The sequence below is a fragment of the Mastigoproctus giganteus genome, chromosome 11 (assembly GCF_048544385.1).
Source record: "Mastigoproctus giganteus isolate SK-2022 chromosome 11, ASM4854438v1, whole genome shotgun sequence".
In the NCBI taxonomy this organism is placed as follows: Eukaryota; Metazoa; Arthropoda; class Arachnida; order Uropygi; family Thelyphonidae; genus Mastigoproctus; species Mastigoproctus giganteus.
Window position 1 is genome coordinate 10,666,876 of NC_143585.1, and position 12,620 is coordinate 10,679,495.

The window sequence follows — 12,620 nt, forward strand, 5'->3', positions numbered from 1 at the left end:
AGTCTTTTACGGCGATGAACCTTGGTTAGGAGAGGATGCCTTAGGGGTCGTCTGCTGGTACAGCCCATATGTGCGAGTGTGCGACGCATGGTCATGCCAGATATTGCTCATATTGTATTGGGTAGTCAACTCTTCAACAGTGCTGTGACGGTTTGCCTGTACGAGTCATCGGAACCTGCGCTCAGCTGTAACTTCAACCTTTCGCTTGCCTTTGCAGTTTTGTTGTCGGATCGTTATTCGACTTGTTTGACCCCAGTCCTGGTACACTTTAACAACGACGGCTCTCGAACACCCCACCTGTTCAGCCGTTTGGGGAATTGAGTCACCAGCTCGTCGAGCACCCACAATCTGTCCTTTATTAAAGTCCGATTAATCCTTTCTTTTACCCATCACGCTCGGAATTTTCCTAACTACTGAACCACTGACACGTTATCTATGCTACGTAGGTCGATTAACTCCGCACTCTCGTACCTCACGCGGTCAACAGGTCGCATGCAATTTTCATAGGGGTAGTTATAATTCAGTGATCACTCAGTGTATATCCCATCTGAAAAATGCATTTCGAACATTTCTGCAACCCATGATGTAGGGCAAAACACATTATTTGAAAAATTCACGAGTGATACAGTTTTTTTTATCCGCCACTGTAGTTGCTCGAATTTCTTGAATTATCAGGAATTATGTATAAAGAGAGGGTTTTTCGTAAAACGGAAATTTAAAGAATAAAGAAGGAAGAAGAAAGGATAGTTCTGTGAATTTGACTTAGGAGAGTAAAAGGTTACTGAATGGTTTCGGCACGTATTTGTAATGGTTTGGGAAAGAGACAGTGTAAATTATAGAAGCCAATTCAGAAGAACAGTGCCCATAGAAGTATCTATAGAAAAGACATGCAGCAGAAACTGAATGTCTATGTGATAGAGAATAGAGAGACTTTGTAATAGAAGGGTTATTGATTAACCTAACTGCCTGCTTTCTAATGGAGTATTTTGAATGGAGAATATTGTTCCCCACAACTGGGGCACCCCCCCCCCAGATGTGGGGAAGGTCCCAGTGAAATCCGTCATCTTATGCACCAGAACACGGATTTCAAATTATTGCAGCATGAATAGCTGTTTAGTAACACAGAGAGCGAAAATGAACACCCAGTTTTTTAGATGGAGAGGAAACAATATTTTTGATATGCCATGAGAGATTAGAAGTCATGGTAATCCTTAATTGTGATATATGTTCTAGTCGATTAATCTGAGTGTCATCAGATAAACAAAGGGGCAGAGATTTCTTTTTTCAGAGATATAAGACATAACTGACTTAATCAGAGTTAGTAGGATTGCCGTCCTCAGCAGATGAAAAAGACCTGAGTTCAATTCCCGTCGATAACGGGAGGAAATTTTATGTGTCTTTTTCACAACGTGGCTGAGTTAGTCTATCTCAGGCTAAAATACCATGGTTTTTCTCCCGGAAACTCAGAAGTTTCGCCAGCAGACAGAAAATCGCACACAGACCAATCGCGTTTTACAGACATAATATGAATAGCGCAATATTGCCTAAGTTGGTGATGCGCCCATAACCGTACAAAAAAAAGTTCCAACGCAGTTAGAGTCACACATGGATTGTGAAATTTTGCGAATCTACATTTCCAAACGGTAAAGCTACAATCATAGTAGTTTTATAGAGGTCAATCTGATATAGACAGTTTATCTGATCAAAGTGAGCACCCCTGTCCATTGAGAGGTTTATTTCGTGTCATTCAATAACCTCGCTTACAGAAAAAAATGAAGTCAGTTATGTTTTATAGCTGGGCAGCAATTTTGTGTGAAACGTTCTTCCAGGTCACTTTGTATACTGCCCTAATATTAATATCTCCACAGCTTCATATCTAGGAATAACTTATTTACAAGAAAACTAACTGAAAACGCTCCGAAGCTTCAATTCATCCCAGAGGTTCTGTATAGGGATGTCGTCAGGGCCCTGAGCTGATCAATATAATTTTGAGGCGTTTAAGTCCTCAAACCAGTCCATCACAACGTGAGCAATATGACATATAACGTTGCCACAACCTTGGTAACACATTATTTTCAAGAACGTCTGGATATCGTTATTATTATTAAAAAATATTATAAAATCGATAATATGCCCAGGGAGTGTATACAAAAGAATAGTACGTATTTCATGCACATACCTAAGATTATAAGCTTGAAGTTATAATAAATAAAAATACATGTAGTTTAAAAGTAAATTATCCAATAAAAATAATAAAATATGTTCGATTATGGTACAGTTTTATCAGGATATCAGTCCAAGTCTAGAAAATCCTCGTTTTTGTTTCTCATAGAGAATATCGTATTTATATTTTGTTAAATTCTGATTTACTAGCATATCTGGTAACTTATTGTGGAATTCATTGAACTGATATAATTGAAATTGTGCATTCAATGCTATTTCATTTTTTTTTTTTTTTTTTACCTCTTGAGTTTCTTTCAGGAAGAAGAATACGTTATATATCCTTCCAATGATGACCATCTGGACTTCCAGTGAGAGGGAGTCCAGATGGTCATCATTTCAGCCTACGTAATTTAGCTGTTTGGATCACGGTTGGATGTAATTGAGAATTACAAAATACCTGTGGTGTTTTTGGAAGTGAGTGTTTGCTTGCATATTGCATATTTGTACCGGAATCTTCTACGATCCAATCTGGAACCATATAATGGACTCAAATACAGATAATAGCCCTAATATTCAGAGAGAGAGAGAGAGAGAGAGAGAGAGAGAGAGAGAGATGAATGGGTGCCGCTTCATCCAGTCCTCATGAACTCATGAAACGATTCTCATACGATGCACTCTGGTTTATAACAACTTGCAGATTATCGGGAGACATTCCGCACAGACAAGGGATATAAAATGTAGAAAATCAACAATTATGCGAATATACTGAAATATACGCCACTACAAGGGATTATCATATACGACTACAATTTATTTCTTTATTTCAATGCAATTACATTACTCATTTATGCATAACTGTTACGTTATTGTGTTACTTTCTAGTTTGTGTGTTCCCATTCATTACGATTTTGTAAAATTTACTATTTTAATTTTAAGAATTTGAAACGTGTCAAAACGTACACTAAATGCGATAAAACTTTAAATACGCACTCAATAACTGATGCGAATGGAGAAATTTCTAATAAATTCCAATATTGATTTAAAAATACTGTGTCAACCAACGGTACATGCAGGTATCCCCTTACTTTTTTTTTTCCAATAGGGTGTATATTATATTGACCCCATTTATTTTTAAAGGAAATGACTTCGCAAACGCAATACACACACACATGCCGATAAAAATTAACATTTAAATTGCTCATTATTATTTTCTGTTTCCTTTTTTCGTATTGATGTGTGTTGAGAAGGTGTAGCAAACAAACTTCAGTTCAGCTAGCATTGAATGCATTTATTGATAATCGAAGTCACAGAGAAAGCATAATTTCACAAAAATGAATGTGGGATAAGAAGGAGAAAACATGGGGTCCCTGCTTAGATGTGCCCAAGTTTTAATTAAACTGAATAAGTGGTTTCTTTCTGAACATGGACTCGACATTTTGATTTTCTGAAAAAATTACTTCTCATTTTCAACAATCACCAAAAACATGAGTGCTCTCCACTCGCTCAAAGCTCTGCTTTTCAAATGAATATATTCTGCAGATAATGCCACTTAATTATGAGAATCATCTGTGAGTTTTTCTCTTTTCATAAATTATTTACTCTCTAATTATATGTGCGATTATGTCTCAAGTGTTTCAAGATATCCAAACTTGAAGCTTTCTTTGTAGTCGGAGTACCATTCTGCTAGTTTCGAATGAACTGAGAGTTCTTCTAAAGGTCCTAGATTTCCACCAAACTCTTCCGGCAGATATTCCGGAGGAATGTAGTCATATAAAGAAGATAAGTTTCTTCCATGGAAATAAATCTGAAAAGAAATGAAAAGAAACATCAATAACATAACAAATTGAAATAAAATTCGTTACTTAGCTCGAATCACTGCTATAAGGCTTTATAAACCCAATGCATTTCAATATATATTATTGGAAATAAAAGGATTAGTCGATTACAAAATTATTTAATGGAAAATTGATTTCATAGTTATACAGGGTTACCAAGTTTTAATTAAATTTATAAAGAATGAAAGAGCAAAATGAAATTGAGAAATAAGCAATAAAAGAGAAACCGATTATTTGCTAGAATATTTGGTATGTTTGATGCTACTGAATTATTTCATAAAATATAAAAGAAAAATTTTTTATACAATTCCTAAAATGTCAAATCTGTAAAACCTATTTTAATTGACAAAATTTTGATGATCACAATGCAAGATTTACTATAAAAACTTCAATTAATAATTTTAATGAAATTTGAGAAGCAGAATCACTTATGAAGGTACATAATAAACTTAATGGAAATTCAATGGCGAGTTAAATACTGTCATTCTTAGAAAAAATGTGAAAATTAACAAAACAATGAATTTCGCAGTGAGTTTAAATTTCAATATAAAATTATCTGTAAAAAAGAGGAATGCGATCTGTATTCATTCAAAAGAAGTATTTGCAGAATTTCCGCAGGAAGTAATTTAAATGAATATTGTAATTCAGATTTGAATGAACTGCACAGAAAATGATGCAAGTAAAATTTCATGAATCTCGTTAGGCTTTGTGGTTTAGAATATTTATTACTCTACACCACAAAGTGAATCAAGATTATCAATACACGTGTATTTCAAATGGTCTCTTTTAGCTGCTTTATAACCAGGAGAGACAAGAAAGTGAATTAAATTTTAATGGTACTCATTTCCTATTTCAATAGATAGACTTACAAAATTTTAAAATAAAAAAAATATGTATTTATATTAATATATTGTTTATTAATATTGAATGTTTTTCATATCATTATGAAAAAGGTTGAACCTGACCTTTAGAGATAACTAAAAAATAAATTAGATAGACATCTGAATCTATTTTATATGAAGAAACAAATTAAGTTGAAAATATCGCTATAAAGGAACATAATTGTTGGATTAAAACATGCCATGATTAGTAATATCACAACTAAAAACACACAAAGAGGAAATGCATGTCTGATATATAAGTGTTATGTACGAGTTTTTAAATTTTATTTTTATTCGGAAGTAAATTTAAAAATGCATCACAAAAATTGTGCAGAACATAAATCCATAAAAGGTAAAAAATTAACCATTCTAAACTTGTTAAGTTAAAAATTAACTGTTCTTAAAACTTGTTTTAAAAACGTTTAATTTTCAAACAAACAAAATTCATTACAATTCGATTCCAGATGTCGGATCAACATTCCATGAAAGGGCGGATTCGCAATTTGTACAGAGTGAACAGCTGTTTAGAAGAAAAATAATGCCCAAAAACGGCACAGAAAACCTAGTTTTTTAGATGAAGAGGAAGCAATATTTGTAATGTGCTTATGCCAAGAGAGAGAGAGATTAGAAGTCAGGGTAAAACCCAAAAGAGATATATCATCTTGCTTAGAAATCATAGTTTCATTGAAGTATAGAAGTAGCAGAATTATTTTTGAGATATAAGAGAGGAAAGGGTTTTAGAAGGACTGAAATCCTGTAAGTTGTCTTTGCCCCAATGGAGAATTACTTGGTGCTTTTAAGGAATTGGTAGTAGATATTCGAGAATTTGAAGCTGTTTGTGCGCAACAAATTTTGTCAAACTGGAAGATGCAATGCAATGAGCTATCACCACGAAAACTATGAATGGAACTTCCGGTCAATGGAAGAAATTCATTAATATACAAGAGGAAAAGAGTCGAAGAAAGAACTGAACTTTGGAGAATATCAGCATTAGTGGAGAAATCAGAAGACAGAGCTATCTAACATTACCCATAATGAGCGGTCAGAGAAGAAACTTGATACGCAATTACAAAAAAACGGTTGGCAAAATCTAAGATGGAAGCTTATTTGGAAGTCCTTATGCTAAACACGATCAAAAGCCTTTGAAATGTAGAGAGCAATTCGTTGAGTTTCACCAAACTTTCCATTTAATTTGTCAATAGATGGGTAACATAAGCCAGAATATCACCAGCGAATCGACACTGGCGGAATCCATACTGGCGATCGTTGATCAAATAGAATGTTTCTAGGTAGTATAAGGGTTGGAGGTTAATTGATTTCTCATTACTTTAGAAAGAATAGAAGTACAATGGGATGACAGTTGGATGGGAGGGATTTTATGCCCTCCTCAGGAACTGGCTGGATATGAGCAAATTTCCAAGAAGAAGGGAAAATGCTTTTGAAAGGACCTGGGGATTTCTAAGCGTCAAGATTGTTCAAAATCCTTCTGACATTCTTTTGTCCACAAGAGGCACCGAATGTATTGTACTGGAAATGGCTTGATTTTTATTGGCGCATTAGCTACTAAGGCTATAATGCGAACTGGAAATGGCAGGAGGTAGGTTACAAAGATCATCAATACACAGATTGGAAGTAGGATGCTAACAGGTCAGTTTTATCTTTGACGGAAGTCGTAACAGGACCATTTGGTTTTGACAGCGGTGAGAACAGATTTGGGCAAAAGTTGTGGCCAATAGTTTTGCAAGACATCAGAATCCTCAAATAGTATTTGGACAAGAAGCCAGTTTTATACTTTTAACCTGTTCGAAATCTAATTTGAACTGATTAATATATGCTTTAACATAAAAAAATGAACCTGGGAATTTGGATACAACCCAATTGCGATATGCAACATTTATACCTTGTATATTCTTAACACATTTTTTTGGAAAACCAAGGTTTAGATAAATGACGAGATTTTAAGGTGGAACGTAGAATAAAGGATTTCTTCCCTACAAGAATAATTTAACCAACACGATCTGACCAAACGTTGACATCAGAAGGATTGAAACACTAATCCCACCAAAGAAAAAAAAAAAATCATCTTGCAGATAAGAATGACTAAATCGGTTTTATTGCAAAGACTGTAGGAAGATATATTAAACTTAATACGGAAATTAATGAACAGTGCATTTGAGATGGATTCCTACAAGTTATTTAATATTTCAATCATGGACACGCTATAGAAAGAGATCGACGGAAAATGAACGAAAAACAGTTGATATTAAATTATGTTTTGCGATGGAAATAAATTTTTAAAAAAATAATAGTTTAAACCTAACTTAAAAAAAAAAAAAAAACATATACATAGTCATTTGAAAACAAGAAATTTAGACAAACTTGTTTATTCTGGGATATATACGTATTTAGATAGATTCGAGGGTAATAGATTCTGTACGGATATAGAAATATCCGTACAGAATCAGGATACCCTAATAAATTATTCGGATTCAGTACAGATGTTAAAATGGTTTAACAGGAGTTGAAATATCAACGATTAAATTAGATAAAAATCAGGATGAAAACATATTAATTACTACAGAAAATGGTCAGATGTTAAATTTAATTTAGAAAAGCGATCTTTATGGCTTCCACAGGTTAAACCCACTGTAACTACAGAAAGCCATTTTTTTTGAGAAAATATTGTAACAGGAGAGACTGTTAACCTTTTAGGGAGTGCGTTGATGTTCTTTTATCTAATGTAAAACTATTGATATTCCTTTTGCGTGCCGAAAAATATTTTTCTCCATACTTTTCACTCTGCTATATGTTGTTATTCAATCTGCTAATAGGCATACATACCTTTCTTTGCATCTCTTCTTTGATAAAAGGTTTCACACATGTGAACAAAGCATTGGCTACTGCAGGATGATTGAGAACGTGAAGTTCCTGGTACCGAACGGGCATTGCATACTGCAAACAAGAAAACACAAAGAGGCACATCACACACACATCAACAGAACACTCGGTTCAAAAGTATATTATTATTATCTCTGCCCATTCCTTCTAATATTTCCTTCAAGCCTTTAAACGTATTAAAACTACACATTTACACAACGGCAGGTGGAAGTTTTATTTAAGCAATTGATTACGTTTTGAATGAATGCAAATTTCCGCACAGCTATTCTGCAATTTTTTTCCCAATTTAAATCTCTTTTGTCTTTCATGTGAGAGAGACTAAAAATGGTAACAGAATTGAGTTTAATTTTAAGGACATGCACTTTACTTAGGACTTCAGGTCACCATTTTCAATAATTTTCAGGGTCTGCAATTTTTACAACCCTAGTCTCAAGTGATAATAATATCCCTTTCTTCCCCTAATTAATCTTTTTCCACTTCTCTGCACTCTTTCCAACAGATCTACGTCCTTCCCAAAATGGAGTTTCCAAACCTGTATTTAGTATCCACAGATATACCCTGACTATCGCCTTGCACAATAAGAAACCCACCTCTTTTTCTGCAGGCAAAATTACTCTATGTCACTGACAGACTTCCATCATGAGCTTTCCTGTCAGCCTGCCTGACTTGCTCAGAGAACTTCATGTCTGAGTGCACAATTTTCATAATTCACTGCACTGAGTTTGGTGTTATCCTTATGTATGTTATTCTGTGTTTATTACTACCGAAATGCACTTAGAAACAGAAGTATCTTAATTGTAATGTGTAGTAAATTATATACACATATACTGCTTGTTACAATGGCCCATCACGGCATTTTGTCAATGGGTTCCCAATAAATATGGGAAAATCCAATAAAAAGGCATACTGCAAGAAATTCTACATAAATTAAATTATAATGAAAAATACAATAGAAATCAACGTATAAAAGATGGATTTTACAGTACAACTCTCAAACTGAACACGTCTAGATATTCACGTGAGAATATTACAATGCGCCAGAATTTTAGAGGAACTCTGCAGTCAGGGTCGGATCCGGAGAGGATATCTGCAGAGAATATAGGTTATCAGGACGCAGCGGAAGAGAGCAATGGTCACTGCTGACGGTCAACGAGTATTCTTCGTCTGTACACGCGATTCTCAGCAAATTTCTTCAGTTCGAGGTCCCCGTTCTTCTCGCTAAAAAGACTCTGCCGTCGGAGAAATCAGTTGGTTGGAGAAGTCAATGTGTTCATGAGTAGAGAACAGCTGAAGCGCTGATTGAAGATGAGACACTGGAATGCTCCAGGCACAGATATCCCGGTATGAAGGAGACAGTGTTGAATCCAAAGTGCTTGCACCAGGAAGGCGATAGGGGGGGGGAGAGAATGTAAACTTCGGAGTTACATGCACTGGAGGAAAGAATGCAAACTTCGGGGGGTATATGCAGTATATTTGTTTTTTTATTATTTAATATGTATACTAATGGTTTCTGTGAAAATAAAGGGGACCTGCAAACCATAAAACCAAAATGCCGACACTTGAAATAGTGGCTTTTAGTTACAATTTGGGCAGCCAGAAATGGTGTTACCCCACTTGCCCTAATAGCTTAAGCCTTATTTCTCATTTGCCCTATTTCCCACTTGCCCTAAAAGTATATGCTCTATGTCCCATTTACCCTAAAACTATACGCCTATGTCCCACTTGCCCTAATCACATTTCTGTTGTGTGTATGTTACCGTATCCTATTTTTTTCGGAAAAAAATATTATGCCTTAAATAATTTAAGATTTATTTAAGGCATAATGCCATCCTTCCACATGTTTTATTATCCGAGGACCAAAATTAGCATGATGATTCCACAATGATGGTGGAAAGTGAGCAGTGATCCAATCCAGTTTGTTTCGAAGTATTTTATAAAGTTTCGCACTTTTCATATGAAGGATATTCTGACGGTAAAGTTCTCGAATGAATCCTTCCCAAGCTTCGTCTAGGTCCTCTAAAGGAACGAATGCTAATCCTACCATTGACTTCACTAATTTTGACAATTTGTCTCTCGATGTACGCCAATCGTAAACCTAAGTGTCAAACTTTTCCCCAAATTGCTTGATTCAAATGAAATAAGCAGCCCTTAACATCATAAAATGCTTCTTATATGGATCTAATCACAGCAGTTTCGTAATCAACTTGGAATTTTCTTGGCTAAAACGTTGTCCTGATTTGCAATGCTTCTGTTCAATTAATCGGAACATGCGATTGTACGTTGATTTTGACTTATCTGGAAGAAGAATATAATGATTAATGGGAATATTTGGCCTCTATGAATAATTTACAAGAACCCCCAAATCCAGGATAACTTTGCAGTAGCAGCATAGTAGGATGATAGGTATCGGCAGGGCCTGATTAAGGATTTGGGAACCTGCAAACATTGCAATTAAAATTAAACAAAAAATGAGGCGAAAATTTCAACGTCCGAGGTCTTTGAACGAATATCAAAGTAAAAATTACTATTTTGCGACGGGGGGGGGGATTTTATTCTACCGCGGATGAAACTCACCCCGGTCATCCATGGTCTAGAGCTGGGGCAGTAACCTGAACCTGTGGAAAACCTATTTGATTTGCTAATACTCAGAAAGGTACGATGGGTTTTTGATGGAGAGGACTCAAAAAAAAAAAAAAAAAAAAACCCTCGAAACTATTAAATTAGGGCCTCCCATAATTCTCTGTTCTCTGGTCGATTTGCCTGTTTTGCTAGACGTAAAAAATCCAGTTTTTTTGGGGGAGAAAACCTTGCTAACTATTCCTCAGGCTGACTACTCCAGCCACGGAGTGAAAAAAGCCCATTACAGTTGCTCGCGTCATCGACGGGACTCAAACCTTTCCCATTCGGTGGGGGAAAACGGTGATGATACCAGGGTGCTACCTATGCAGACGATGAAGAGGACTGCCGAAGCCCATATTTCTGTTACATGCAATAGTCAGGGGTATGTAGATAAGTAGCCATGTATAGTATCTTATGTAAGGCTGCTCCCAAACGCTAATTCAATTCCGTCGTGGTACACTGTGATGTTACAAAACTTGTGCAGAAAGGTCAGAAATGTGTGTAATGCTATGTTTGTGCCGTGTTTGTCATGTTGTTTAGTTTTTTTTTTTTTTCTGGCCGCTTTGCTATCAGGAAGCAACAAGCACCCGGGAGGTGCGTCTTGATACCCGTCTACGCCGCGAGGAGGCGGGCCACAACTGAGCGCGAACCGCAGAAAACCTTAAGTGTCACATACTGAATGTCCAAACCATTCAAATATGGGCAAATAAAATTAAATTTAACAGTAAATTAATAAAAATAAAAGGAATTAAAAGTTAAAGAAATTAAAAATTTAAAGTAAAAATAATTTTTTGAAAAAAAATTAAGAAAATAGTCAGAAAAATTAAAGATAAAAATAAGTAATTCCCACATTCCAATCACAGCATGACCTTGTATACAGCATCCCATGCAAAAATTGCGATGCTGTTTATGTAGGATCTACAATGGGAGTGGCACAGCTTCGAGCAAAACAACACGAAGCTTCTGTGCGGGCGGGTCGTTCAAATGCGTCGGAACTTTCGTTCCACGCAATAAATGAACGACATTCATTCAGCTTTAATGAAACAAAAATTAAAAATATTCAACACAACTATCACAAACTACTTATTGCAGAAACCTTAGAGATGAAACTACATGAAACTTCAATCAATATCCGTAGGCCATTCCTATTGTCCGACGATTGGTCACTTATACGCATGCGTGAAGAACAAACACTACAACATAAGACAAAAGTTTCGGATTAATTGTGAGTTGCTCCGTTCCTGTGAACATGACGCCCGAAAAGTTCTAGTCCGACTTAAGGAATGTAGAGAAACCCGCCCCCCCCCCCATATCCAATTTTATTAGACCCATAAATTTAACTCTAAAGTCCAGCTATAGGACCGAAAGAAATAATCGGTCCATATTTATTAAGCAGTTTAGACCTTCAAAAATCTAATTTTATGCCAATCCAAGTAATGGTTTCCATGCTGCCAGAAGTATGGTGTTTGTAGACAGCAGTCGTGAGCGCTCATTGTTGAGACCGCACGGTCTGAACACTACAGTTCTGACAGTGGGGAAGATGTCCCACCTGCTTTACAAAATAGATATCGCCATCCTCAAGAATTATTAGCGAGTTGGACAAGGAGAGTTGGAAAAGAAGCTTCCTATATCTAAAATAAAGGTAATCCCTGTTGATTTATAATATAATATAATATAGGAATTATCGAGCACTTAATAGCTCTCAATTATCAAATCTAAAAAAATAAGTAAATAAAATGACTAACATGTAGCTTGCAAAAGCATCATTTTAACGTAGCCATCTACCAAATTAGTTAAATTAATTAATTACTTGGCATCGTTTTGGTTATATCTCATATTTTGAATGCCTTCACAACGAGTTGCCATGGTATTGTACTACCTCGAATAAATAACAGTGGAGAAGACTACTGTTATTTATTCTCAACCGATACCACCAGCCATACGGCACCGTTTCAAAGTTTGTTGGCTTCTCTTCGGTGGGTGGCTTCTCTTCGGTGTCACTATTGCAACCCCAGGTACCCTGGTGTTGCAATAGTGACAACCCAGTTTATAGTCCATATCTCTGCACACCATCAGGCATCTCCCACATTGTGAAGTTAAACTTCATAACTGGGTTGTTACTATTGCAACACCAGGGTACGTGCCCACCCACTGAAGAAAAGGCCAACAAGCTTCTTGAAATGGTGCCGTCTGGGTGATGGTATCCGCTGAGAATAAATAACGG

At 35.8% G+C, this 12,620-nt stretch overlaps 1 protein-coding gene across 2 annotated transcripts in view; it reads right to left on the reverse strand.

The window, feature by feature from the left end:
• Positions 1-3,499: 3,499 nt before the first annotated feature.
• LOC150077698 (alpha-tocopherol transfer protein-like) overlaps positions 3,500-12,620 on the reverse strand; it is a 115,762-nt gene continuing 106,641 nt past the window's right edge. For both annotated transcript variants that reach the window (XM_090385038.1, XM_090385037.1), the window contains exons 5-6: positions 7,721-7,831; positions 3,500-3,967 (exon numbers count right to left, since the gene is read on the reverse strand). In XM_090385038.1, coding sequence (XP_090241164.1) covers positions 3,782-3,967; positions 7,721-7,831 — 297 coding nt within the window. In that variant the 3' untranslated portion in view covers positions 3,500-3,781. The remainder of the gene's footprint in view (positions 3,968-7,720; positions 7,832-12,620) is intronic.